Source organism: Lathamus discolor, chromosome 1, assembly GCF_037157495.1.
Source record: "Lathamus discolor isolate bLatDis1 chromosome 1, bLatDis1.hap1, whole genome shotgun sequence".
Lineage (NCBI taxonomy): Eukaryota > Metazoa > Chordata > Aves > Psittaciformes > Psittacidae > Lathamus > Lathamus discolor.
The window spans coordinates 152,532,795-152,548,404 of record NC_088884.1 but is presented as its reverse complement, the minus strand read 5'-3'; the positions used below and the strand labels follow the sequence as shown (position 1 = coordinate 152,548,404).

Here is a 15,610-nt window from a genome sequence, read left to right as displayed (position 1 = left end):
TGCAGCTTTCTCACCATGCATCTGACCGCCTCAGCCCCAGCACTGAGGTACAGAGGTCCTGCCTCCTTCCCCGGTCTTCTGTGAGTGCAACACTGCAAATGTTGTGATAAGAGTCCTAGGAGAACCTGAAGTGACAGTGGGATTTAAGAAAAACCCTGTTACAAAACTGTGAAGAATTAAGCCTCTGGAAGGGCTCCTTCTCAACTTTTCTGTCACAACACTTTAGAGAAATTACTGTACCATGGAGTCAGTATTTTCAGTGACAACACGGTTTTAGGTATTAAAATGCTAATGCTGAGAGTGCATCTGGGAAGGAGGCATAAAGCTGATGACTGGGGAAAGGAGTCTCCAGAGCTGCTGGGAAACACTCTGTCTGAAGATGACTGCTTTGTGTGCTTATGTTCTGGATAGCTCCCTGGGTGGAGGTAGCCTTTGTGCTTGCTGACGGAGGGGACTTACTGGGCGATGCTTCAAAGGCTTCTATGGATTATGGGCTAAATTCAGTCCATAGTGCTGAAGTTGCTGATTGAGAATACTTTACATTCACTGTCATCTTATCCTTATGTAAAGATTGCATAGGGTAAAGCTGCCAAGCATTGTTTAGAGGTTGTCTGCAAGCTGGGTTAGTGTTTGCTTGCTTCATTCTCCTTCCAACTGCAGGGTGGTGGTCAGAAGCAGAAAGGTGCAAGGGAGGTAAGGAGCAGCCCTGTCAGCTGCTTGGATGTGACCTTTCCTGGGGTGCAGGGAGCCAGGGAGCTGTATTTGTGCCAGGCAGCTGTACCCCATTAGTGAGTACAGCCTGGCTGTGGTTACTCCTCATGTAAAGTGTCTAAAGTTTGGATTAGCTCCCTGTGTCCCAGCACTGCATCCCTCTCTATGGAAAAAGCAGAATGGACCTCTGAAGAGTTGTTGTTAAACAGTGAGCAGTATGGCTGAGTGCTCCAGTTCATTTTTCCTTTGGTCTGCTTTTGCAGTTAACTTCTCCCTCCTTGCTTTCCTCAGCTTGAAGCAGAAGCAGTTTTCCGTGCCATCACCATTGCCAGCCGAATAAACTGCCCAGTGTACATCACCAAGGTGATGAGCAAGAGTGCAGCTGATATCATTGCATTGGCCAGAAAGAAGGGTGAGAGACTTCATTTTCTCACAAAACTCATCTTTTTGTTGTTGTTGAACAGAAACTCAGTGGAAAAACCCGTGCATCTTGACCCAAATCACAAGCTAGAGGGAGAGGTTACCAAAGAATGGTAACTCTGTCACAGACCTGAAATATTTACAACTAGGGAAGATGAAGAGAAATCCTTCTACATTTTTCAGTTGACAAACTCTCCCCCCAAACTGTTCCCTTGAAATTGTGTTGTAACTCTTCTTTAGCCTTCTTTTCACTTTTGTTTTTCCCTTAGACTGATGTCTCTCTGTTCATGGGAGGGAGATACTTCATTCCTAACAGGGTCTGGCACATCCTCTGTGCCTTCTGGCAGTATTTCAGGGTGTTACCCTCTGAGGGGTGGCTTGGGCAGTGAACCTACAGTTAGAAATGCCTGGTAGTCGGTCCTGGCCCTGCAGCTGGAGGCTGACCCCATCAGATGTGCACCAAGAGTGGACACTGCTTCCTGGGACAGGGAGGGATTCAGGTTACAAAGCACCCAAAAGGGACTTGTGAGCATGGGGGCAGATGCTCTGGAAGCTGCGTTTGCAAGTCGGTTCTGTTGTGCTGGTTAGTGCTACGAAGCGTGTGAACAATATGGAAAAGCCAAAGAGCAAAATATCTTCTTGAAGTCTGTGTTCTTGGAGACTTGGAGTATGGTGCTGGGGATCATATGCTGCTATCTGCTGGTGCTGTGCCCATTCTGGAAGTAGTAAAAAGGCAGCTGTATGCTGCAGCCCATCCTCCACCTAAATGGGCTCTGAACTGGAGCAACAGAGAGAACAGGGATGTGATTAAACCAGTACAAATTAAAACCAGATCTGAACTGTCTCCTTCTGGATTAGAAAGGGAGCTTTGTAAATATGCTGATCAAAAGCATGTGTAGCTCAGAGAGACTCCTGATTAATATTTTATCATACAGACAAAGCCAGGGCTGCTTAATTTTCTGGGAGCTACACTGGCTGTATAGCAATGTTTAAATTATACATGGCTGCAGGCAGCAAGCGGTGTAATGTGGTGAAGAGAGAGTGGATTGTAATCAGTTCCTGTATATCCTTGCTTTCCCCAAGGTCCCCTTGTTTTTGGAGAGCCGATCACTGCCAGCCTGGGGACAGATGGGACACATTACTGGAGCAAAAACTGGGCCAAGGCTGCAGCTTTCGTGACCTCGCCACCTCTGAGCCCTGATCCTACTACTCCAGATCATTTAAATTCACTCTTAGCATGGTAAGACCTCATTTTTTTTCCAGGCTGATGGACAAGCAAGTGGTAAAGCCACATGGGATGAAGCATCTAGGGATCAGCTCAGTTTCCTTTAGATGGTCTCATACATGAAATGGCAGAGAAAGGACATAGAAAATCAGGGATGGTTATAGCCCCATGTTTAGGGTTGTCACTATTGAGATGAAAAGAATGTGCACAGCAGAGGGAGAAGTGTCATTCTTGTATTGAAAAGAAGGTATCAGCAATGCCTTGCCAGCAATACAGAACATAAACCCATCCCTGGAAGTATTTCATGCCTGTAGCCAACTGTGGGTCTCCTTTAGCTTAAGAAAAAGACATCTGCTTTGAGATTATATGGAAATTCACAGCTAAAGTCCCACCAGGACAGATTACTAGTGCTGGAGTAAGGAACTAAACTTACTGTTTGAAACCTTATTTAATGTCATATGATGGCACCCATCTCACCTGATGCCTCCCCTTTCTAGGGTTTCCACTACTCTAGACAGAGCAGTAGAATCTAAGTAACCTGTTGGTCTTCAGAATGCATTTCCTCCCGAGGTTAGTTTTGCACATGACTGACTGGCAGGCTGTATGGCTGGCAGTGCCAGCGTGGCTGGTAACATAAGGACCCTGCTTGGGCAGAGCTGCCCTATAGGTGGATGGGCACATCTGTGTGATGGGAAGCTGCCATCAATCAGTGCCACTGGTACAGTATGCACGCATCTCTCCTTGCACATGGTGAGTCAGGAGGCCACCAAACCCAGGTTTTAACTCAGCTGCCTCAGTGATCCTATGTGGATAACATTGCTAATGAAAGCGCAGCTGAGCTCTTGAGTTAACGTGTGATTCTGGTAAGAATATGCAGGAATTTGTTCTGTTGTGACAGTCTGATGGGAGAAGAGATTTTCCATAATTGAACTTTCTGTTCCTTAAAATAAAGACAAGGAAGAAAAATTACTTTTCTGGTCTGATCCATCGCTGTCAGCACTATCAGGAGTGAAGCTCATAGTGTGAGGGTAAGGCTCTTAGCCAGCACATGTGAACGTGTATCAAAATATTTGGCTCCGTACTCTCTCAGACTGTGTTTACTAGAGGAGAGTCCCAAAATAATAGTATGTGGGTCAAAACAGATCAGCTAAAAGAGCAAGAGAATTTTTAGAACTGGAATCCAAATAATGACTTTTTTAGAATTAACATCAGAAAGACAAACTGAGGGGTCACAGAAGTTTGCATTATCCTCCAAGCATGCAAAAATGGCTTTTTTTTTCCTAGTGGCTTAAAGTCCTAGATCTTAAATGGCAGCAGCTTAGCCTGCTTTCAGTTTTAATACTTTATACAGTGAAACTAAAAAAAGAACTGTATATTTTATCAGTCTGCTCTGCATTTGTGGGGACTTTTATGCAAGGATGATGGTAAAGACAGTATTTCACTTTTATATTGCACTGTTCATTAGAGACAAGTATTTTACATTCATTAAAAGATCCTTACAACATTCTTGCTGTGCAAGTATGCAGCCTAGTGTTTGTGCTGTTTTGCACAGAAGGTGTATGATTTTTTACTGAAAAGCTGAATGTGTAAAGATTCAGCATGTGTCAAGGGGTTGGTTTGCAGAATGGGTTTGCCTTATGAGATTGATGCCCTTGTTTTATCTGTGAGTGTTATGGTTTAACCCTAGCTGGCAACTAAATACCACTAAACTTGCTCACCCTCTACCCCCAAACCTGGTGGGATGGGAAGGAGAACTGGAAGAAGGTAAAACCTGTGGGTTGAGATAAGAACAGCTTAATAATTGAAATAGAGAAAAATATAATGATAATGATAACAATAATACTAGTAATAGTAGCAGTAGTGAAAAGGGGATTAACAAAGAGAGAGAGGAATAAACCCCAGGAAACCCAAGGGATGCACAATACAATTCCTCACCACCCACTGACTGATACCCAGCCTGACCCAAGCAATGATTGGTCCCTTCTGGGTGACTCCCCCCAGTTTCTATACTGGGCATGAGGTGCTGTGGTATGGAATACCCCTTTGGCTAGCTTGGGTCAGGTGTCCTGTCTCTGCTCCCCTCCCTGGCTTATTGTGCCCCTCCTCACTGGCAGAGCATGAGACTGAAAAGTCCTTGACCAGGGTAAGTGCTACTGAGCAGCAACTAAAACATTGGTGTATTATCAGCATTGTTCTCAGACTGAAGCCAAAGCACAGCACTGCACCAGCTACTGGGAATAAAATTAACTCTATCTGAGCTGAAACCAGGACAGTGGCCCATGCACCTGCAGTACCTGTCATCTCCCATGCTGGTACTGCTGCGTTATTGCGCTGTAATATGCCATCTCTTCTGAACAAGAGATGTGGGATCTTGGTGCTTCATGGAAGATGTAACCTGCTATAAGAGCTTTGTTTATGGTGAAGACTAAGATGATGGCATATTGATGTGGCATTTACAGATACAGATCTGTCCATTGTCAGTTCCCACCACTCTCTGTTTCAGAAATGTTTTCTGTGGTGATCCCTTTTTTGTTTCTCAGTTTTCCAGTTCTGATCTTATGCTCACCCCCATTTGACACTAAAGTATATCTAGGCAGCAGGAGTGCCCATGTGGTTAATGCGGAGGAGTTGGGCAGCTCTGCAATGACATTCTTCAGCTTCAGAAGCCTTCTATTGATTAGAGTGGGGAGTGCAGTGCATGGCACTTAATGTCAAATATCAGAAGAGAGGGAAAGTAGAGTTCAGAAGAAGCAACTTCTTTGTGTCTTTCAGGTGTGGGAATTAATAGTATGGTATAAGAAGTGCAACATAACTGCAGGGAAGTGATAGAGGGCCTGGCTGTGACATTCATGTTTTCACGGCTGTATTTGTCCAAGTGCAGGAAACAGGGAGAGGGTAAGCACAGAAGCTTAGCTGGCAGAGGAGCAACAAAAAGGAAGAAATGGAACTGGAATCTTCTGACTTGATTGTTGTGTTAGAATAAATGAATGCTTAACTGATAGGTTTGGTTTAATCCTGTGGGGTAACACCAGACAGCCATTAATCATCAGGAATCGCTAAAACATAGCTGTCTTTTCACTATTGACTACATGGGTTTGGCATCTGCTAAAAACTGGATGGATGGATGTGAGCATGGTAAAGAACCAGAAAAGAGGCCAAAGGTTCTTCTCTGACTGTCAGCAATCACTAGGGCTGGCAGCCCTGAAAATTGCATTAGAATTGCTGATGTGTGCCCCTTTTTTCCTCTGTACTTGGCTATTTGTTAGCTTGCTGGAAACTAAATGTGCGGACCAGAATCATTCAGATGCTTCAGAGCTGGGACTTACATAATCAGTTAAAAGGATGACAGGCTTTTGGGGACATCACATTCTGGATTGTTGGAAGAGAAATTATAGTGTGTTTTAATGTGCTTGACTCCTGTAAGCTTGATCAAGACCTAAAAATACCTGTTTGCTGTGGACGTTGAAGAACCTATTTGCTTTTTTGTCTCTCTATTTTTGCAAGGTTCTGCATGTTAGTTTTCTTCCCCTTTGTTGCTGGGAGCAGCTGTGATCCAGTTCTGCTCTCTGCAAAAATTTTTTCTCCAGGCTGAAAAAAATCACTTCTAAAATAAAAACTTTATTATTTGTTAGTTCTTTTTGTGTTTTACTCCATGCCTTTGTCTGTGTAAGACCTTTAAGTTAGATAAATCCAGAATACATGCACTATGCCTTGCTTTATTTAAGTGGAAGACTACCTGATAAAAAACTTTCATGGTTCTGGTTTGGAAGATAAGAAATATTCATGTAAGAACAGCAAGAAAAATGTATGTGCAGAGGAGAAATTCAGGGAAACAAGCTCAATCCTTATGAATTTGCCCTCTAAAATTTGCTATTATTTTGTCAGCATGGTTGTGAATTAATTTATCTTGAGAGTGGCAGAGATTTCATACAAGCTTCCGATCGTTTCCTTAATCCTAGATTAATCCTCTGTCCTGGTTAGTGGGCTTGTGCCTGATCTCTGTCGATAAGCAGCCTGAAACCAAAGGAGGCTGTAATCTGGGAGTTCAGGGTGCTCCTGGGGGAAAGTGGAGATGCCCAAAGCCATTGTCACAATTCAGTGGTCTGTAGCCAACATGTAGAGGCTGCTGACATGATTTACAGCATATGCCTCTGGTGTGCAGGCTTGAAAGGTCCATTCACAGCTAGTCTGAGAGCAAGGTAACCTTGTTGAGGCCTGGTTTAAGCGTCTGTGTGTTACCTCCACAGTGGGGACCTGCAGGTGACGGGAAGTGGACATTGCCCATATAGCACTGCCCAGAAAGCCATTGGAAAGGACAACTTCACTATGATTCCTGAAGGGGTCAATGGAATTGAGGAGAGAATGACTGTTGTCTGGGACAAGGCTGTAGTAAGTAATTGCTTACTTTTGTGGACTAAAAAGAAATTGAGTGTTGGCTGAATAATGAAAGCCAGGAGACTCTTGGCCAGTACTTAAGTGACTTTCTAATGCGTTTCTGAGAATTCCCTGAGAGAGCACTACTACAGGGTGAATTGTTTATTTCAAAACCTCAAGTCTTTCTCTACCACAAACACTCAAGGCTGCGTTTCATTTCTGACACTGCAACACCATCGTGTTTTATTAGACCTGAGGCTTCACAAAGTCCACTGCTCAATTTTCTGGCTGTGTCAGAGTGGATGTTTCTCAGAGATGCTGGATCTGGAGCAGTTTAATGACTTTCAAGTGAACCCCATATAAATGTGATGAATGGAGTGTTTGAATTCGGGAAGTGTCTCATCATTTTCAAGAAAGTACAAATGGATGGCAGCTGAGCCCGAGGCTAGGCGATAAAGTGCTTTGAAGGAGAACATCGCATGTAATTCCTGCTGGCATATTATGCAGTGGGAAGGTGGTAGAAGTTAGCAATTTTTGGTGGTTCCATGGATCCTAACATCTAATGATGTTCTCCCTCCATTGTCTGTCTTCACATATACACCCATGCACACACACACATACACATGCACTCATTACCTTACATTGCATTGCACTCTAGTGCATATTGAAAACTGAGAAGTGGTGGTATTTACAATGCTGTCATGAGCACTTCTCCCAGACTGTGTTTAATAACCACTTTCTTCAGCTATTCAGATTCCAGCCATAGAAGCAGCTTCAGACAGAGGAGCAAAGCAGGGAAGCAAGCAAAGTGCAGCCAGCTTGTGATATTTCCCCTTTGTTACTCCCACAAAGGGAAGTAGCTGCAGAGAGAGCTTCAACATGGGATTTACAGATGTAACATTCAGTTCTACACCACTAAGTAGCTTACATTTTGCTGATCTGATGTTCTACCAGGCAGGAAAGAAGTGTTTGTTTAAGATTAAAAAGTTTGGCACTGTTCTTCTTTATTCTTGCTTATTGCCAGGGAAGACATCCCAAAATACTCTACTGAGAAATCAAAATGCTGTTGTGTACAGCTGCTATTAAGCCATCACTGTGTAAAAAGTTGGTGGCATTTCTCCAGGCAAGGACTGGGTTGTGTTACTTACATGTATGGGTTTGGTAATACTGATAGTAGGATGGACTTAATTTGCAAGAAATGCTTCTAAAAGGGCCTGAATCTTGATCTTTTATTTAATCTTGTAATGCCCATATATGTTTCTCCGCTTTAAAATGATTAGAACATTTAAATGTGAATTATTAGGACTAGCAACAAAATGCACTTGGCCATCAGTGTGTAGAGAAAGGGACCTTAGCTAACTGAGCAACTTGGTGGTATCATCTGCATTAAGGCTTTACAGGCTGTTCTTTGGGATGCCAGGAGTAACACATTCACTTATCTGAAACCATCAAGTAATGTGCCTTGTATAAAGCCCCGCTTGATAAAATCCGTTTCATGTGGCATCATCATATATGTGAAATACATGCTTTCCAGTATCTCCTTGACTGTTCAAGACTCTTGAGTGTTTTACTCATCACATTCTTTTTAGGCCACAGGCAAGATGGATGAGAGCCAGTTTGTAGCTGTCACCAGCACCAATGCTGCCAAAATCTTTAATCTGTATCCAAGAAAAGGCCGGATTGCTGTAGGATCGGATGCTGATGTTGTTATTTGGGACCCTGACAAGGTGAAGACTATAACAGCTAAAAGCCATAAATCGGTAAGGAGGAAGGGAAAACCAGCAAGAAAAAAGAAATGTCACTGTTGCTTTTCAGCTGTTGATCTAACTTATGTGAACAACATATGCATGGGATATAGAGGAGTAGGGTAACTACCTGCTCCTGTTCTGGAATGCGTAAATATTTCAGGAAATGAAAGCATGGAATTCTTGCATTGGAAGCACTGGGATCAGGAAGGATTTCTTTTTCTTTGCACGTAGCATTGCACTGTGTTTTGCATGCTTGTGGCTTGGCACTAGGTGTGAATCAGCTACTGTGCAGCTGAGGTTAGTAAAACTGTGATGATAAATTTACAACACAGCTCACATCTTTTTTGCTTACCTGAAAAGAACCTGATGTTATAAATTGCATGATTAAATCAACAGTACTATAAACTATGAGAGATGATTAAACATTTTGATAATGCAGCTCTGATCAGCCTCAGGGCTGGGATTTTCTATGTAATTCCCAAGCTTTGCTGCATACTGCTCTACCCTTAGTGCAGAGTACCAGTGACTCAACAGTCGCTTCAATTTTAACTGTGACAGGTTTTATCCTATGTGTTGTCTATCTCAAAGTTGTTATCTTACTGTGCAGTGCTTTGGTATTTTATATTGCGGAATTCTTCCAAAAGCTTTACTGGAAATCCAGTGACGTGCTTTATATTAAAAAGACAAAATCTTTAGAAACCTTTAAAAAGTAAGTTCAGGTGATTCAATTTCTGTTTCTGTATGCTCACAAATGTATACAAATGAATATAAATATCTATTTGGATACATACGAAGCAGTTCTAGCTATAAGAAATTGTGAGTTACAAAGGTGATAGACTTCTATAACCAGATGGGACCTTTCAGCCAATGATTCCACAGGCTGAAAAGTTGTAAATCTGTTTTCAGATATTGTCCTCTGCTACCCTTACTGTTTATTCTGCTTTGGCGTACATTGATAAACATTATTCAGCTGTTACCCAGATCATGAGGGCAAAAGCTGGGGAGAAAAAAAACCCAAAACAACAAAAACCAACAAAGGGAAAACGTATGTGAGACTGTGCTCAAGACAGTTACGTTGGTAGTGTGTTAGTAATGACTAGTGGCACTTTGGCATTACCCTGTACTGTTTTTGTCTGGCTCATGCTTCTGTACTTGTTTATAATGTTGTGTCCAACATTGCAAAAAGCTTTCCTAGACAAATCAAATACTTGTGATTAGTGTTTTCCTTTGCTCAGGAGGCTGTTAACCTGTTAGAGGAAGTAAAAAGACTGTTTTGACATGATTTGTTTTTTGATGGTATTTGTAATTTGGCTTGTTCTTCTCTTCTTTTATTCAAAGAGCTGACATTAATCTGTTTACTTACTCTTTCCCCTTGGCTCCATGGACATTAAACTCAGGGATGTGCATGCACCTTACAGAACACAGAATGGTTGATGTTGGAAGGCACCTTGGGTACTCATCTGGTCCAAACTTCCTGCTCTAGCAAGGCTACCTACAGTAGCTGTGAAGGGCCATATCCACACAGTTTTTGAGTTGTCTAAGGAGGGAGACTCCACAACCTCCCTGGGAAACCTGTCCCAGTGCTCAAGCATCCTAGGTCCTTCCCGTATACCTGTTCTTTTACAGATGGCCATCACTCCTGCTTTCTTCCAGTTGTTAGTTATCATTGCCACTGACCAGGTGTTCCTGATCTTTTCAACTTGAAAAAAGAGGAACTAAACTTGAATCACATTGAAGGTGCGCATTCCTGGTTGCACAGGAATGGACTAACAGTGCTCTGTGGTGGCTGTTACTGTAGCGTAAGGTAGTAACAAATACCTGCTGGGAAGGCAATGCATTAATTACTTCTTAGCCCAGAAAAATCATGTGGTTATGCTCAGTTGCAAACCTTGTATTTACCTACTCCAGATCCTTGATGTTTACCTTCTCCTTTGCAATTATTGAGCCTGTTGTAGGAAATACAACATACGCAATAATTAATTGGATTAGAATTATCTACTCCTTTCCTTGCAGCAAGGACTGTAGTACAGTGAGGAATGGCTATCAATTGAAAGAGGGTAGATTTAGATTAGATATCAGGAAGAATTTTTTACTGTGAGAGTAGTGAGACACTGGAACAGGGTGCTCAGAGAAGTTGTGGCTGCTCTATCCCTGTAAGTGTTCAAGGCCAGGGGGACAGAGCAAGAATGAGGCATCCTTGCCCATGGCAGGGGGTTGGAACTAGATGATCTTAAGGTCGTTTCCAAGCCAAATCATTCTGTGATTCTGTATTTTCAAGAAAGCAATAATTACCTGCTCTTTGACAGATCATTCCCATTTAGATTCAGACTTTTATGGTCCTTTCTGGGCTTTTTCAGGCAGAAATATGTGTGCTGGCTCCTTGAAATTCCCCTACAGAGTCACAGCAGATGCATGGTGGGACCATGTCCTCTGGGTATCTGGCAGCTGAGTCACAATTTTCCTCTTATTAAGGCTGTTGTACTTCTAGAGGCTGTGCGTATGTATGGAAAGTCCTTAAAAGCAAATGAGATAAGGCCTTGATAGAAAGTGGGAAATGGAAAGGAAAAGTCTGATCCAGGGGAGTTTGATCAGAGAGATTGTTTAAAATAGTTTTATATCTAAATGCACTGTTTTTCCTTCAGACAAATTCAATTTTATGCACACTTTAATGCCAGTTGTCTAAAACTGTGACTACAAAATGGGTTATAAGTTACTAATTAAAGAGATGTTGTACCGAACTTGCAGTGAATATGTTGGTTGATCCTCAGGCCGTTGAGTACAACATCTTTGAAGGAATGGAGTGCCATGGTGCCCCACTTGTGGTCATAAGCCAAGGGAAGATTGTGTTTGAAGATGGAAACCTGCACGTAAATAAGGGAATGGGCCGCTTCATCCCTCGCAAACCTTTCCCTGAATATCTTTACCAGCGCATCAAAATCAGGAATAAGGTAAAATCAGATATTCTTTAATCTTCTTTCCTGCCATACCCTCTTGGAACCACAATAGCACATGTATTTTAATACTATTGTGCTAATACGAGTCCATATCAGATGGAATATATATGACTTCCTTTGCAAGTGTGAACTGTTGTAATTGAACACCATGAGCTTCAGTAGGTAAAGCATGTAATTGCTGGTTAGGCATAATTGCCTTATGTCCAGCTGTGCAGGCTTTTGAGCGGAGGTGGAACAGTGATAGAACTTACTTTTAATTAACATTCAGGAAAAAGATAAAGCTTCTCTGGGAGGAGGGTTAGCCAGAAGGAAAACAGAATTGTACATTTTTACTAAGCTTTGCATACTGAACTGCCACGCTGCAGAGAAAAGCATGTAAGCCAGAGATGCTTATTATATTTGGCGTCTGAACTGTTGTTAGTGTGTTTGCTGAGCTGAGTGTTAGAAGCATTGGCAGCTCAGAAAATTATTCTCTTGTGCTTAATAAAAAGCTTGGGAAATGATCAAGATTTGGACTGGATCACTTCAGGTTTTGCATTATGTCAGTGCTCCTCTTCTGAAAACCAGTTATCTTGGTACTAATTTGGGGTTATTTGGAAACTGCTTCTTGCCACTGGGCAAGAAAGTTACTGTGTGAGTGCAGGTAACAAGGCAAGTTGACTAAACTCCTATTTTCTTCAACCAAGCATATATCATAGGCTGTGAGGATGGCAGCTGAAATTAAGTCTCCAAGGAGCTTTTATCTTCTGTCATTTGTTATACAAATTGGGTCAAGCTGTGGGATACGGAAGGTCTGCACTTCTAGTGAGACAAAGCACGGTTAAATCAAATGCACCTGCAAAAGTTTTGCAAAATGCCCATCAGTCCTGCACTCGTTTTACATTATCCACTTAGATGTCACGGGCCTTCTTCACACTCACCTCTCAAGAGTTCAGCACATGGGTGCTATATGAATCAGTGACAGTGTCATTCAAATACTGAAAACAGCACTTGAAAAACAAGTATCAGAGAGTGGTGTCTGATAACAGGAGTTTGCACAGAAGTAACTGGGCTGAGTAACCTGGGCCTTGCAAGCAGGCCTGGATTCTGGGAGAGACGTTTGCTGCTTAGGAAAGGTGTGGAAAAGGATGCAGAATGCAGCTGGTATTTTCTCTCTTGTAGCTCCCTCTGCTGCCTGCCGAGAGGAAGGGAGAGCAGATTCATATCCGTGTTTATATTTTCCCACTATCAAATCTTATCGATTGGTAATACTTAGAATAAAACCAGTAATGGTCATAGCCACCATATGAGTATGTATGAGTATGACAAAGGAATATAGAAATACCATGTCAAACAAGCGGATGCAAAGCTGCAACCAGAAGATAGTAGGATAAATTTATCCCTGGAACAGGAATAGCAGCATAAATTCCTGCCTTTGTGGGTCACTGGAAGATGGATTCATTGCTGTGATTGGCAGCTGCTCGCTTCTGGGCATTAGTTTTGGCTCAGCCTGTGAGATGATGGCTCTTCTAATCCTGATATCCCTGTCACCGAAAGCAGGGAAAATGCATTGTTTTCTGTAAGAGCTGCATCAAACCCCTGTGCGTAGTGTCTTCTATATGGTATTTTAATTTCACTGTTAACCTGATGCAGAAATGGCTCTGAAACAATAATCTTACCTAATCACCACAGATTTCTGGTCTTTTTGATGAGCTTTGGATTCTGTGATTCAATGGCTTCAGGCTCTTCCTGAAAATTGGAACTGTGTTCAATATATTATTTCCTAGATTCCTGTGCTTTTAAGGCCAGTGAGGCTGTTTCGGTTGTTTTATCTCATATTCCGTATAAGAACTGTACAAGGATAAAATCTAGAGACCTCAAACTGAAATCAGAGCTCAAATGATAGGTACTCTATTGACAAACAGTCCCATGCCACATTCTAGCATATAATTGCTTTTCTAGTTGATGACAAAAACCAGAAACATTTGAAATTTTAATTAAAAAGCTCACTTTTCAATGAGTTCTAGTAAAGATAAAGAGGTATCTGAAGGGAAGGAGCAGAGAAAATACAGGTAGGAAACTCCTGCAGTCAGTATAGTGGATATCTGTCTTGCAACAACCCGAGTGGGATTTAGCAGCTGAACCAACCCTGCTGACAAGCCTCTGAATGGAAAAAGAAGAGGTGATGGTGACTGATCTTAGTTAAAATAAACATCTTGGGTCAGCCCCTGCTGTTCTTTTGAATCCCATTTCTGCCCATTGACTGTGAAGAGAACCTAGGAAGGATCTTCCCCTTATAATTTATATATATATAAATGGAGAGAGGAAGGTTTGTAATTTCCTTTATATATAAAGCAGACTGTAGCCTTGATGAGAATGTATATGTGTTTTTAATTCAGAATATAGCTCTGTGCTCATTAGGGAGCATTATCAGAGCATTCAGGATCTGGGGTTTATCTTCCTCTTGATCTAGGTGGGAGGACTGCAAGGAGTCTCCAGAGGAATGTATGATGGGCCTGTGTATGAAATCCCAGCTACGCCAAAATACGCAACTCCTGCACCTTCAACTAAATGCTCCCCTGCCAAAAACCAGCCCCCACCAATCAGAAACCTCCATCAATCCAATTTTAGCTTATCAGGTAAGTCAGTCTGACTCATCAGAAATGTTCTAAATCTGTGAGTATGGATTATTGGTGATAAATTTCAATTATAATTACTTAGAATCATAGAATCACAGAATGGTTTGGGTTGGAAAGGACCTTAAGATCATCCAGTTCCAACCCCCCTGCCACGGGCAGGGACACCTCACACTAAACCATCCCACCCAAGGCTCTGTCCAACCTGGCCTTGAACACCGCCAGGGATGGAGCATTCACAACTTCCTTGGGCAACCCATTCCAGTGCCTCATCACCCTTACAGTAAAGAATTTCTTCCTTATATCCAGTCTGAACTTCCCCTGTTTAGGATTGAACCCGTTACCCCTTTTCCTATCACTACAGTCCCTAATGAAAAGTCCCACCACAGCATCTTTATAGCCCCCCTTCAGATACTGGAAGGCTGCTATGAGGTCTCCATGCAGCCTTCTCTTCTCCAGGCTGAACAGCCCCAGCTTCCTCAGCCTATCTTCATACGAGAGGTGCTCCAGTCCCCTGATCATCCTTCTTTAATCAGATACGAAAGTGTTATATATACTCACATAGAATCATAGAATCATAGAATAGTTAGCGTTGGAAAGGACCTCAAGATCATCTAGTTCCAAACCCCCTGCCATGGGCAGGGACACCTCACACTAAACCATCTCGCCCAAGGCTTCATCCAACCTGGCCTTGAACACTGCCAGGGATGGAGCACTCACAACAGAATCACAGAATCCCAAGGGTTGGAAGGGACCTCAAAAGATCATCTAGTCCAACCCCCCTGCAAGAGCAGGGTAACCTACAGTACACCTCCCTGGGCAACCCATTCCAGTGCCTCACCACCCTAACAGGAAAGAATTTCTTCCTTATATCCAATCTAAACTTCCCCTGTTTAAGTTTTAACCCGTTACCCCTTGTCCTGTCACTACAGTCCCTGACAAAGAGTCCCTCCCCAGCATCCCTATAGGCCCCCTTCAGGTACTGGAAGGCTGCTATGAGGTCCCCACGCAGCCTTCTCTTCTCCAGGCTCAACAGCCCCAACTCTCTCAGCCTGTCTTCATACGGGAGGTGCTCCAGTCCCCTGATCATCCTCGTGGCCCTCCTCTGGACTTGTTCCAGCAGTTCCATGTCCTTTTTATGTTGAGGACACCAGAACTGCACACAATACTCCAGGTGAGGTCTCACAAGAGCAGAGTAGAGGGGCAGGATCACCTCCTTCGACCTGCTGGTCACGCTCCTTTTGATGCAAATATACTTGATGCACATATACTTGTGCATGCGTGTATATATATATGTTTTTATATGTTCTTTCCCTAGGAATATTTTACAAATTGCCAAATATTCAAACTGTTTGCAATCTAAAATTTTTCTCTGCATGCAGTCTTTTAATATTATTTACCTGGCCGATTGCAGTTACCTGAGGTCTCTGGCTGATGTGACGGAGGCCCCATGGTGTTATGTACAGCTGATGGGACTTGGGTCTGGTGTTATCCATGTGGCTCAGACACCTCATATTTCTTTCTTGCTGCATCACCAGAAGTAGCTGGATGTGGAAACCTCAA

General features: G+C 42.7%; 1 protein-coding gene across 2 annotated transcripts in view; it reads left to right on the top strand.

Annotated features, from left to right (window-relative positions):
* CRMP1 (collapsin response mediator protein 1) overlaps positions 1–15,610 on the top strand; it is a 52,138-nt gene that overhangs the window by 35,023 nt on the left and 1,505 nt on the right. For both annotated transcript variants that reach the window (XM_065659602.1, XM_065659612.1), the window contains exons 8-13: positions 1,003–1,123; positions 2,215–2,371; positions 6,604–6,745; positions 8,320–8,490; positions 11,247–11,426; positions 13,885–14,050. In XM_065659602.1, the coding sequence (XP_065515674.1) occupies positions 1,003–1,123; positions 2,215–2,371; positions 6,604–6,745; positions 8,320–8,490; positions 11,247–11,426; positions 13,885–14,050 (937 nt within the window). The remainder of the gene's footprint in view (positions 1–1,002; positions 1,124–2,214; positions 2,372–6,603; positions 6,746–8,319; positions 8,491–11,246; positions 11,427–13,884; positions 14,051–15,610) is intronic.